This window comes from Micropterus salmoides, unplaced genomic scaffold (assembly GCF_014851395.1).
Source record: "Micropterus salmoides isolate LMB-PRFRI ecotype aquatic unplaced genomic scaffold, ASM1485139v1 Ms_hic_scaffold_10, whole genome shotgun sequence".
NCBI lineage: Eukaryota > Metazoa > Chordata > Actinopteri > Centrarchiformes > Centrarchidae > Micropterus > Micropterus salmoides.
The window spans coordinates 31509714-31523893 of record NW_024040041.1 but is presented as its reverse complement, the minus strand read 5'-3'; the positions used below and the strand labels follow the sequence as shown (position 1 = coordinate 31523893).

General features: G+C 40.1%; 2 protein-coding genes across 3 annotated transcripts in view; both read right to left on the bottom strand.

Annotated features, from left to right (window-relative positions):
- The window catches only part of LOC119896550 (transmembrane protease serine 9-like), a 134945-nt gene extending 132878 nt beyond the window's left edge, over positions 1 to 2067 (bottom strand). Inside the window, exon 1 of the mRNA XM_038710021.1 lies at positions 2000 to 2067. Within this exon, the coding sequence (XP_038565949.1) occupies positions 2000 to 2054 (55 nt within the window). The 5' untranslated portion in view covers positions 2055 to 2067. The remainder of the gene's footprint in view (positions 1 to 1999) is intronic.
- LOC119896541 (transmembrane protease serine 9-like) overlaps positions 1 to 14180 on the bottom strand; it is a 154865-nt gene that overhangs the window by 75866 nt on the left and 64819 nt on the right. The gene's annotated exons all lie outside the window — the stretch shown is intronic.

The following is a 14180-nucleotide window of genomic DNA, read 5'->3' as shown; positions in this document are numbered from 1 at the left end:
CAGTGGTGGCTTTAATTTGCATGAAGAAGTATAAAGGACTAAAAAGACTGGGAAACGTGGGGAATGTTCTAAATAATCCAATTTTAAGCTTGAATAAATCTCGTATTGCTAAAGTTTGTAATTATTTGTAGTATGAATGGGAATTCAACCTATAATGTTTGACAAATGTGGAGTATTTTAAGGTTTGGTTGGAGTTTGAAGTTACTAGATAACACTGATATAAACAACTTTTACTTTCAGATACAGTTATACACAGTACAACGCATGCAAAACTTCTGCATTTAACCCATCTGTGTAGGGGCCATTGTGCAGCATCCAGGAAGGAGCCAGGAGTACAGTGCCTTGCTCATGGGCACTTTACGCAATGGTCCGTGCTGCACTTGATTTGTTGACCCTTCAGTTCACAAGCAAAGTCCCTTTAGACTGAGCTGACGTCGCCCACATTAATAAAATACTTGAAAAAGACGTGTGTGTGTGTATATGCCCCACTGACCTTATTATCCCAGTTTAAGCATCCTGCAGTGCTTGCAGAGACACATACAATATGAACACACTTGTTTTTCCTTATACTGTATGGTCGGACTCCAGGTCATCCCTCGTTTGTTGTTAACATACAGTGACCATTGGGGGGGTTTATTTTGAAACTTTACTTACGTTACTGTCTGGGGACTGTTGTTTTGAAAAATAAGATCCATCCCTAGTTCCCTGTTAAGATGAAGTTACTCTACAGGGCCTATTTTTTTCATTTCCTGAGTTCCCTATTAAGTACAGTTACTGTCGGGGTCATTTTTAAAAATTAGGTCAATCTAATGTTGCCAGTTAAGAAACAATTACTTTGTGGGGCTTTTACTTTGGAAAACTAGGTTGAGCCTTATCTTCCTGTTTCCATAGAGACCATTGGGGGATTTTATTTTGAGAAGCCTTGCTCATCTTGACTCTCCTGTTATGATAAGGTTTCCACATTGGTTTTAACAGGGCGTAACTTTCATCACCTCAGAAAACAGAGAGAGAAGATTCACCTGGGGTGCCCTCAGCACACATGTAGGCATGACTGAAGTAAACTCTTTAAATGTGCATGTCACACCAATGATTAATCAGTTCATTTTAATTCAGTTATAAACCCCTGGACTTTAATAGCTCCTGTGTTTCAGAAGATTTTCTGCTCACGTCCAAAACGTTCTGCACATCTAAAATCTCTCCCACATATCTGTTTTCTCTTTGCAGAATAACTTGGTAATATTTAGAGACAAAATGTGTAATATTACGGGAATAAAATCACAATCTACTGAGAATAAAGTCATAATATTTCAACAAAATATTCCTGCCATGTACTCTGCTGTACATTAGCCTGAGGTTGTGCTGATTCTGGGGTCCCTGAAACTGTACTGTAAAAATTACAGCTTTATTAATCACAAGGTCATAATGCATGTCTCAAAGAATGAATGCAAATAGTGACTGTCAGGAAAAATAACATTTACATCACTCAGCTGCTTCCTGAATTCTTTTTATAATGATCTGCTAATTGGAAATTAATGTATGTTATTTCAATTTATACATCCAGGCTAAGTTTTAAATCAGTCTAAACAAAGCCATGAGTTCAGTGCAAAACTATTTTTATTCCATTACGTTTATCTGATTTCTATAATTACTGCTCACATGCAGATTAATGTCTTTTTAAATTTGGCTAGTTTTGCCATTTAATTTTCTTTTCCACAAACATCTTAACAGATTACATAATGACTTTTAGATGTTAAAGAGTTTTAGAGAATTTCCTCATCCTGGACTTACTTTTTTTCTCCTTCTCTTGTAGATTTGCTAATTTTCATAAATTGATGTAAATATTGTTTCAGTGCGACAGGATCTACTGAGCACTTTGGTTTTGTACATTTTAATTTCAATACAGGATCTGCACTTTCATGTAATACTGATTTATTTAACAACTTCTCTTACTTAATTAAAAGATTCTTGATCCTCTGTGCACAGTGAGGAGGGTTCTTACCTTGTGTCAGGAGAGTCAGCAGAGTTGCCACACAGATCACTTTGTAGAAAGCCATCGCTGCAAGTCCATATCATCAGAAATGCACCTGCTTTAATACCCTTCTTCTCTCCTCCCTCCCTCCCTCTCCCCCCTCCCTCTCTCTCCCTCCCTCTCTCTCTATCTTCCTCCAACTCCAGCCAAAATATTCATTGACACACCCAACATCTCACCTATCACCTGTTTCACAAAACATCAAAAATGTCATAAATGTACATTTACTCAAGTTCTGTTCTTAAGTATAATATTTGAGTACTTGAAAATTTCCTTTTCACCACCTGTAGTAACTAGTAATGCTTTTAGATTAAGATTTTATATTAAAAGCAAACATGATAAACCTTAAAAAATACAATGCGTTGTTACATATTAAACCTTTTTGTCTTTATGATAATTATAGCTTTATATGCTTTAAATCCATAATTACAAACCAGTTTGTCTGCCTTCTCTTTCTGTGGATCTGACACCTCACATATCTGTTAAGTTATGAATATGATTTGGATTGTGATATAAAAGATATTAATAGGCCCAAATACGTGAAAGCCTAAATCTTCCAAGCTGGGATTTTAGGGATCAGATCGCCTATTGGTGATCTCGAGTAGCCATAATTGGACGATATGAAAAACGAAGAGATTGCCCAACTCTAGTTGTAGCTGGACAAAGTGGATCTAATTTCAAATGCTTTATATCCTGCTGGGAAAAAACCCTGCACACATTTCAAATAATGAGAAATAAACTAGTCAAACAGGCTCAGGCTTCCTGTAAACAAATTAACTGGATTTATTGTAAGCCACATGCATCCATCACATTAAGAATGTTTCTAGGGTTTGTAAAGCTAACAAGAAAAAAATAGCCATTAAATAGGACTTTCTGAAAAAGTGCTTGGATCCTTTACTTAAGTAAAATTACCAACGTAAAACAATGTAAAAATTCACCATTACAAGTGAAAATCGTGTTTTGATTCAGTGAACTTCTGTGAGATTTCTGTTATCAGAGCACTGTGCCATATATTTAATAGAAAGATATCTAGTGTGTACAGCTGACCACACAGTACACAGGCTTTTGAATACATACGTGGCTACCAGTATATAAGTGTGTTCAGTCTTGTTTTATGCAGTCTGTGGTTCAGTGTCAACAAACAGTAAAGCCCTGAGATGTAAAAAATCAAAACTCCAAAATCACTAAATATATTTGTTCATGAAGTCACCTGTCTGTCACGAGGAACAACAGAACGACTGTGGGAATGTTACAGTGGGTAACTCATGATGATCTGGTTTACAATGTATTTAATTTAGCCTAATTCATTTTATCAGTGTGCTGCCTGTCTGACTGGAATACTAGAAAAAAAATATGTGGTGGAACATCTCAATCACAATTAATTAGGTTAAAAGGCAACAGGTTTTAAAAATGATTGGATATAAAAAGATCATCTCTTCAGTCTTTCTGAAGTGAAGGGATTACCACTCTGTGAAAGACTGCGCTGGCAAAGAGTGCAAAAATTAAGTATGATGATTTTCACTGTAAAATTGCAAATAACCTGGGGATTCTGTACATCAAAGCATTATAAGATTCATAGAGTCGGAAGAAATCTCAGGACACATAGGTCAAACAATATTGAATGCTGTGATCTTCGGGTCTTCAGACAGCACTGCATCAGAAACAGACACGATTCTGAGGAACATTTTCAAAAACCATTGTCTGTGAACACAGTTCGTCACTGCATCCAAAAATGTAACTCTACCATGCCGAGGAAACTGTATGTAAACCAGATCCAGATACACCACCACCTTCTGTGGGCCTGAGCTCATTTAAGATGACTGAGGCGAAGTGGAAAACTGCATTGTGGTCTGACAAGTCAAAATTTGTGTCCACACGCGCCACCAGCTAAGCCTGATGAATTACAATGGAAGGACTCGAGGAAGTGGTTCCCCAATCACATGCAGCTGACTGCACCCTGTGTGTGATCCCAGAATAGGACAAAGAGGGTGATGTTTACAGGAAATTTGTTAGAAGAATGTGTAAGTAATTCCTGTTAAACCTTCTCCACACACCATCAACATGGCTGACCTGTTTGAGGTGTCACTCAAAAAAGAATCATTAGAAGGAATGAAACCTGTTTTGATTTTGTGTCCACAGTGCATTGAACTGAAACAGCACATCTTTTATTGCTATCAGTTCAGCTGTAGTGTGTTTTTATCTTCATGTTTCAAACAAGCGTCAGATATGCCACGTTCTCTTCCTCTGCCTCTACAACCACGACCTCTCAGGGGGTGCTTCTCAGGTGGTTGGTTTCTCCCACTGGCTCCCGGTTCTTGCGAGCCTGTGTGTGCTGTGGATTTCTGTGAGTCTGCTGCGAAAAAATCTGCTTTTATTCTCTGTAGCAGTGATGCAAATCCTTCACCTCCATTTTGGATCCGAGAAAAATGGGTTTTTTTGTGTGGTGGAGGACTAAGAGTGACAGGTTCTGGGGGGGTGGACCGGGTCCAGATCAGGACCTGGTTTGACACAATAAGATGCAGAAATGTTTAAAGATGCTGTCCCTGCCTTTTTCCCTGTCCCTGAGAAGTGCTTCCTTTAAACAATCTGCTGTCCAGTCTGTTTTAGGTTATCTCTTTTCATTGTCTTTTTTTTTGTAAACTTACTCTTTAAAGTTTCTGATTGTCTGAGACTAAAAGCTGCCTGTTACTGGAAAGCCACACTCTTTTACCCAAATGTCCAGTTGGTATGTGCTTCGATTACCATGGTTGTTAATCATGTAATTAATATTAGGAGCATTTATTATTGAAGGGTCTTGTTCCTACTTACTGTTATTTGAACCTATTTTCCGTAGTGTTTAAATAACCCCAGAATGTAATAAAGAATGAACCTTTTAGGGTTTTTTCTTTTAAATTTAGAATAAGCTGTCTCTTGTTTAAAATTTTGGAGGTTTGTTTAAGTGTTATGAGGACCTTGAAGCCGGGAGCCAGTCGCAATTCATTCACATAAGGCTGTTTTCAATTCTCACTAAACACATTCAGCATTCAACAATACTGTATATTTACTTTGTATTCACCTAGAATAGCAACCTTAAGTAAAATAATGTTTTTTAAAAATGTGTTTTATATTTTTTTATTGTGAGTCCTATGACTCACACTCCTCTATTTTACTGTGGGTCCCAGACCCAAAAGAACTGTGCAACAGTAGGTCCCAGACCTATAAGAAATCCACCGTCCCACAGTGATTTCTTGACTAGTACTTTTAACACAAAGCTTTGCTGATTCACACTGCGGCCCCAGGCCCGACCTGCTGACACATCTGTCATGACATGACTGACCTGTTTGAGGTACCAATATATACATTATATATATATATATATAAATAAAGATGCCACACATCTGATAGTTCACCCAAAGACAGATTTTTGATGATTTGTTGATTTTGATGATGTGTGATACAATATACACTCTAACAAGAAGCACTTAAAGGTAATAAACCTGTTTTTGATTTTGTTTCCACAGTGAGTTGGCTGAAAATCTTGTTCATTAATAACCTAATGATCTGCAGTCCATCACAAGAAGCATGCAAATTTGACACCATTGTGATGCTATTTTTTCCCCCACAACAGCCACAAGGCTAGTCTTTCTAAATTTGTATTTGCTCAAACACAAGCGACATATCTTTGACATGTGATCACAGCAGAAGGCAAATCTCTCTCCAAACAGTATCCTATCTGATTTAAAACCAATAATCATACACAAAAATAGAAAAAGTTGATGAGCTTTGAAGGAAAGACGTCATATTGTAGACAGTGAATCCCAAATTACTCTCTTCCATGATTCATGCTAAAAATCTGACAGAGCTTTCACTGACTAAAAGGGCTATTTACAATATGTCCTATACAGGAACTACTAGAACCTGACCTACTGTACCTTTTTACTCAGTTAGTTGACCAAAGAGACAGTTATATGATGTGTAATAAACATTTGCAGTGTGTTCACATATTTAGAGAAATTACATCATAAATCATGAGTGTTTCTGAAAAAATGTATCTATGGGCTGATATTTGTGTCAGTGGAAACTATTCTATTATAACTGCATTAAAAAAACTCAATTGAACAGCATAATTTGAATTTGTACTGTTTAACCTGAATAACTACTGAAAAACTGAATCTGTATAGTTTCATTAGGAATTGAATTTATTAGTTAACTGATTTCCAATAAACTTGAAACTCACTGCAATATTGTGAAACTCAATTCAGTTGCACTTGAAACTGTATTTGAGCCTCGCTAAAAATAAAACTCTTTTAGTGATTTTTACTTTCAGTTCTATCAATTCAAATTTGGTTCTCTCAATTCAATTGCAATCCACAAGATTCACTTTCAAGGTCAGCGACACCTGAAGGTCTTTGAGGAATAGCAATTGAGTGCAGATGCAGATGGGTATTGCTACTCGGTACCTTTGTGGTATCGACCGAAACAGCCCGGTATCAAATAGAATCGAAACGTCTCCAGTCAAACCATTACTTCATTCAATAAATTTGTAACCACATTGCCGTAAATTACTATTTGTATGGTTTTGCTTGCAGCCAAACACACAAGCAACACAAAGTAAGAAGACAAGAGCATGCCTGCACCATAAACTATATAAAAAAAGGAGTGCATGTGCCAAGTGCATGTGTGATTTTAACAACTTCTCACCTTCTGTTTGAAAGGGTGCCACTGGTTAAGCCTGTTGAATTGAAATGAAAGGATTCGAGGAAGTCGGGCTAAAAGAATGTTGAATTAGTCCCTGTCATAGATCTATTAAACCTTATCATTAAACATTCCAGTTCAGTGGGCATGACATCAGTATAAGTATGACATGGGCCTGAAAAAAGATGCCACACATCTGAATGTTCACCAAAAGTCAGATTTTTGATGATTTGTTGATTCTGATGATGTGTGAGACAATAGAACAAGAATCAAGAATACCTTGAAGACTTTCCTGCATTCTGATTAATTTTTCTGCACCAGTTTATGGTGAAAATGTTTTTATTTATGTAAAGAGAAACACAAAATTTTGCTGGCAGGTGACAATTCAAACTCTTCAGCCTAACTATAACAGTATGTAAGTCAGTGCAGCTCTCAGTCATTCTGTGCTGCTATCAGATCTGTTTCTTCTGTAGATCAATTTAATATCATCCCTGCTGATTCATGATTTAGTCTTCTCTCCTCTCTTGTGTCTTTGTTTGGGGGAGTAACCTCTTTAAATGTGATTGTGGCACCTTTTCACCTCAATAATAAATTATTTAATTTCAATTTAGTTAGAATGGACTTCATTAGCTCCTGTGTATCAACAGCCTTCTGCTCATGTTCAAAACTTTCTGCACATCTGTGTTCTCTGACATGTCCAGAAAAAAGTCACAATATTACCAGACTAACGTACTAACGTAATGAGAAGGCCACCTGCCCTTTACGCTACGGCGCATTACGTTTTTGACCCGCTGGTAGTAACGTTATCCCCTTCAGACCGTTTGACAGATGCAGTTTGGGACTGCATGCTGCATGTGAAACCGAAAGTAAATGAAACACTTCTGATCAGGCAGAAATCTGACCACAAATCCACACACGTTAACTTCAGCAGCTCATTAAGCGCTCACAATCTCAAACTGAGCTAGGCTGTGCTTCAGTTTTTAAATGTTCATGTTGCAAAACTGTACCAGCTAAGTTATCACTCGTCACAGCGTGAGTGGTGTGGTTGAGTTGATGACTATCAGGGCGTACGCCGGTGTTGCATCAGTTGGGTGTAGTTGATTCGCTCTGTGAGTCTCAGTCAGTTATAATTACATTTGTATTTCACTGCGTGAGAAAATTAATGTGTGGCTTGACAGCATGTGAAAAATGTCAGTCTTGCCAGAAATATTTTTACTTGACGAGAAACAACCGGAGTGGACAAAGAAACATGACGTTAGGTCGCAAAAAAAGTTCAACTAGATTTAGACTCGAAGATTTGGCCGGAGCAATTACACCACGGGAGGTAAAATGACAAACTGGTGAAGAGTGGAGGAAGAGTGTTTCACTGGTTGATTGCTTGATGAGCCACAGGTGCAAGATGCTGCAGGCGGTGATGAGCCTTGAAGAATATGGCATGGTGCAGCTACATATGTTTTTTTTTTTTTTCATACTATGCACCCTGTGCATGGAAGCAGAGAGATTTCAAATTAGTGACTAGATGATACATTTAAAAAAGTGTCAAAGAATGTCGTGAAGGAGGCAGGATGTTTTTCTTTTGTTGCAAAGATTCTAGAAAGAATTGTGTCCAAACAGCTGCTCACTGTACTGGAAAATAACAAAATATTTGAAAAGTTTCAATCTGATTTCAGGAAGTACCACAGCACCGAGACTGCCCTGCTTAAAGTCACCCATGACCTTTTAATGTCTGCTGATGAAGGTATGTGCTCAGTCCTGGTACTCCTGGACCTTAGCGCTGCTTTTGACACCATTGATCACAACATCATGATGAAACAGGCTGAGGCACTGGGTGGGGATCTCTGGTACTGCCCTAAAATGGTTTTCATCCTACCTGTCAAATAGGAAGTTTTGCGTGTCTGTAAACAACTATGTCTCTTCGTTCTGTCCAGTTAAATATGGTGTGCTTCAGGGGTCGGTCTTAGGACCCATTTTGTTTTCCTTGTATCTGCTTCCCCTTGGACATATTATCCATTTGCTGAAGACACACAAATATACTTGCCCGTCAGATCCACAGACCCTGGAATGCTGAGTTCACTTAACAACTGCCTTTGTGAAGTTAAAAAATGGATGTCAAATAATTTCCTCTAGCTGAACTCAGACAAAACAGAAATCCTGGTCATCGGGTCTCAGCAGATGGCAAATCAAATACTGCCATCTGCTGGTTCCCTAGCAAATCACATTAAGCCTGTTGCAAAGAACCTTGGTGTTTGGTTTGATAGTAATTTAAATTTCGAGCAGCACACCACAAAGCTTGTTCAATCATGTTTTTATCACCTTAGAAATATAGCAAAAATTCCATCTATGTTAACTGTTAATGACACTGAGACCATTTTACACGCCTTCATCTCATCATGCCTGGATTATTGCAACAGCCTTTTCACCTGTTTAACCCAAAAATCTATTGATTGACTCCAGACTGTCCAGAACTCAGCTGCCAGGCTTTTAACCAGAACAAAGAAATATGACCACATTACTCCTATTTTAGCTTCATTACACTGGCTCCCAGTATGCTTTAGAATTGACTTTAAAATTCTATTGATCACTTTTAAAGCTCTTCATGGCCTCTCGCCTTGTTATATTTCTGAACTTTTAGTCCCATACACACCAGCACGTACCTTGAGATCCTCGGGCAGAGGTCTGTTCCAGAGTCTCGACTGAAAACTAAAGGGGGACAGAGCGTTTGCTGTCAGGGCCCCGAGGCTCTGGAACAGCCTGCCCGAGGAAATCAGGTCGGCTGAGTCAGTGAACTCTTCTTAAAACATACTTTTAAAGGAGAGCCTTTCCCGATCTTATTTGACTTTATTTTATCCCTTTTATTTTATTTATTTTATATTTATCTTAAACGTGTATTTTAGTCTTTTCAATGTTTTCATGCTTTTATCTTGTATTGTTTTTGTATTATTGTCTTTTGGGTATTATTGTCTTTACACTTGTTAAAGCACTTTGTAACTTGTTTTTATTATTATTTGAACTCTTTTAAGAATAACGCCGCCGGATCGCTAGTTGGCATCGTTTATGGTCGGAACTACGACGGTATCTGATCCTCTTCGACCTTCCAACATTCGTTCTTGATTAATGAAAAGAGGCAAGGGCTGGGACAGACGATAGCTCGCCTTGCCGCGGACCATCAGCTCAAATCTGAGATCCAACTACGAGCTTTTTAACTGCAGCAACGTTAAGAAACACTGTTGGAGCTGGAATTACTGCAGCTGCTGGCACCAGACTTGCCCTCCAATGAATCCTCGTTAAAGAATTTAAAGTGTACTCATTCCAATTACAGGCCCTCGAAAGAGTCCTGTATTGTTATTTTTCGTCACTACCTGCTCAAATCGGGAGTGGGTCATTTGTGCGCATGCAGCCTTCCCAGATGTGGTAGCTGTTTCTCAGTAATCGAAGCCTGATTCCCCGTTAGCCGTGGTCACCATGGCAGGCACAGAAAATACCAAGTCTATGGGGCAGACATTCGAATGAGATGTCACCACCACAAGGGCCAGCGATCAGGTCAAGGAAATATAGAGTCATCAAAGCGGCCGGGGCACCCCGAGCGGCACCCTAAATGGGTTTTGGGTCTGATAAATGCACGCATCCCCGGAGGTCAGCGCTCGTTGGCATGTATTAGCTCTAGAATTGCCAAATTTATCCAAGTAACATTAGAGAGATCAAAGGAGCCTAACTGATTTAATGAACCATTCACAGTTTCACTGTACCGGCCATGTGTAATCTTTGAGACAAGCATATGCTACTGGCAGGATTAAATTCAGCGGGTTGCCATATAGGCAAAAATCTATGACTACTTCCGCAAGGTTCATTGGTGAAAAAAACTTTGGCGCCCCTGGTAGACCAAACTGTAGCCCTGGTACACCGTTTGGTGGCCCAGGTACTCCACCGTGCTCCCCTGGTAGACCACTCGATGGCCCTGGTACTCTGCCTGGTGACCAGGACTCAGTCACAGATGACTCCCCGGGTTGGATAAACTGACGACCAGAAGCCCTGTCACCTCTGGAAGCCATATGGTGAAGCTGGTGAAAAAACTTGTCAAAGTTTCACTCCCTGAGTTTGCTCAAAAATATGACCAATGAGCATTGTTCATTGGTGAAATACAAAGTCAGAATTTCGGCCTCAAAATGAAAAACAATTCAACATAAATTAATAAAAATAAAAGATGAGGAGATAATATTAAAGTGACGAATGGAAAAAAATTCAGATAAATTACAGGCTTTTCGCAGTTTCAGATTAGCTTCATTCGGCCTTTTTCTCTCCTGCCTCTGCCTGACCCCAGACACCTTGGAGGGGCCAGCAGGCTGACTGCAGCCGAGCTTGCTTCTCAAACTTGGTTAAATCATGTAAAATGAACAAATTCAATAAATCTAAGAAAACACAGGGAAGGGTAGATGAAAAATTATCCACATGAAGCAACTGGGAGCCAGGCGTGGATCTGTGTAGTCTAGGCTTGACCCTTGGCTTGTTGTGGGAGAAATACAGCCAGCTGGAGACGTGGCACCTTCCTTAGATGTTGAACCAGGGAAGGCTTCATGCTCTGGGGCAAAGACATCCAGCTGGGGAGGGGGCACCTTCCTTGGATGTGGAGTTCGAGAGCCCACAATTATGACTTAGTCATAATTTTAGAATTAGAATTCAAAAGCTTGGCTCAAGGGTTGACTTTTATTAGATCGCAGCGGGGGAGCTGCTCTGATGCGAATGAAACCCTGACCCAGAATCAGATCGTCTGCAAGTGATTTAGCAACCGAAATTCCGGGGCACTATGGTATCGTTACATCTAGGCGGGATTCTGACTTAGAGGCGTTCACTCATAATCCCCCAGATGGCATTGGGGGATGGCTCCTCAGCCAAGCACATACACCAACCTGCGGGTCCTCTCATACTTAGCCTGATTATTATTGCAACAACACATCATGAGTAAGGTAAAAAAACCTGTTTCATGATGGTCTAAATCCAGCTCACATTCCCTATTAGTGGGTGAACAATCCAACGCTTGGTGAATTCTGCTTCACAATGATAGGACATGCTGACATCGAAGGATCAAAGGCCCTTCTGCTCCATGTGAGGTTTCTGTCCTCCATGAGCTCGCCTTAGGACACCTGCGTTACTGTTTGACTGGTGTACCGCCCAGGTCAAGCTCCCCACTTGCCACTGTCCCTGCGGTCCAGTAATCATCACGAGACCCCACCATCCCCCTTGTTTTCCAGCTGACCGCCAGCCAGAGGGTGGAGGAACCCTACACCACCAGTTAACACAGAAAGTCCCTCAGCACATCAAGTTAGTACAGAAGAGCTCTCTACAAATGACTCCCTACAGCCTACTGTGACACCCATTTCGGTCACAACCTTGTTGTTACATGAGGGCCATAAGTACATTGTCCCAGGATATGCGAGCAGGATACCAACCTGGCCTGGCAGCACCTGCAAGCTGCCCCATCTTTATTCTGACCTTGGGATAGGAACTCCTTAGTGGGGTCCAACGAAGGTTAAAATCAAGGGCAACTGGACTTGGTTGAAGATACTGGAAGACGTTTCGTTCCTCATCCGAAGAACTTCTTCAGTTCTGGTATGTTTTCCGCTCTGTGGTGCAGTGTTCTCATGACCCCTTGCTTGTGCTCCAGTGGGTGGTGTGAATCGAAGAGTAGGTATTGGTCTCTGTGTGTGGGTTTTCTGTAAACACCAATCTGCAGGCTCCTGTCCTCTTCAATGTGTACAGCCCAGTTTCCCAGGGTTGGCAGTCGTTCCCTCAATGGGCTGCTCAACAACACCAGATCATCCGCGAATGCCAGTGTGGTGATGGATTGACCCTCAAACCACATGCCATTTACTTCATCTTCCAAGGCCTGGAGAAGGGGGTCCATGGCCAGGTTGAATGCCAACCTTAATGTTGATAGGGGAGGTTTTATCTCCGTTGCTACCAACCCTCGTCACGCAGTTCACATATGAGTTTTTGATTAACTCAGTGATGTGGCGGTCCACCTTTATCTGTTCCAGAGCACACAGGATATGCTCATGGGAGATGGAGTCAAATGCCTTTGAATCCACAAAAACCACTGGCAGTGAGGCTCCTTGCTCCCTCGAGTGTCTGATAATTCCGTGCAGAATCATCAAGTTGTCCACGCACCCACTCGAGGATGCCAGAAAGCCCCTTTGCCTAGGATTCAAGGGACAGGCTCAGTTTAGCCTCATCGTCATGATCCGTTGATGTCTCGGAACTCAGCTGCATCCCGTGATTTTGGCTAAGTAAGCAAGGTAACGTTAGCTGCGGCTATTTACCAGATATGTTACAGAACATCAAAGCCACGGGTAGTTCTTCTAGACTAACATTAATGTTATATTAGTGCACTTTTTGTATTAGGATTCACCACTCACCAGATATTAATGATGAAGCAGCTTCCAGGTCAGCAGACAGATGGACGATCCCTCAGATCTAGCAAATGTGCACTCATAAAGCTGCACTGCCCGCACTGAGAACTACAACCGAAGAGTCTGTGTAAAACATCACACAAAACATAAGTGCCAACTTAACGCACCCTGTCCAGTCCTGAAGAGTCTGATGTGAAAGTTTCAAGAAAAGGTTTCTGTTATCTGATGTTAAACTAAATATTGTTCATTCAAATCAAAGGCAGTCCTTCATTTCAAAATGGAGGTTGGTGGTGGTTTCCACAGTCAGTTAGTATTAGTGTATTTAGATTTACAGTAATATTTTCCCAGAATGCATTGAGAATCTACAGTAACATACTGTACACCACTTATACAGTAAGGAACTGTTGAAAATACAGTAATAATACTGTGAAAACAACAAGATGTACAGTAACATACGGTACACCACTTATACAATTAGGGAACTGTTGAAAATACAGTAATAATACGGTAAAAACAACAGGATGTACAGTAACATACTGTATAACTCTTATACAGTAAGAAACTGTTGGAAATACATTAATACTACTGTGAAAACAACAAAAATCATTTATAGTGCAGCTGCCAGAAACTCCACAGTTGTCATAGTCTACTTGTATTTGTACTGCGATGGCACGGTTCAATCTTGGTGGTGCCCCTAGGGACATTATTCAGAATTACCATACATATACATGTACTTTTCCTCTCTCATACACATATGAAACCAAATTCATTCACATACTATACTATACTCTCCAACTGAAACGCTCTCACACACATACAACTGAAACGCTGAACAGGAAGGCATTTCAGTTAAACAGGAAGGCATTTCAGTTGAACAGGAAGGTATTTCATTTAAACAGGAAGGCATTTCAGTTGAACAGGAAGTTGTTTAAATAAAAGCACACATCTCACAATACAAGCGAACAACTGTTGATCATACAACGGTATTATGTTTATTGCTTCTGACAAGCATCGGCACACAGTTTGATTTCTTCCAAAGTATATGCTCAATTACAAACTAATCAGATGGGTCG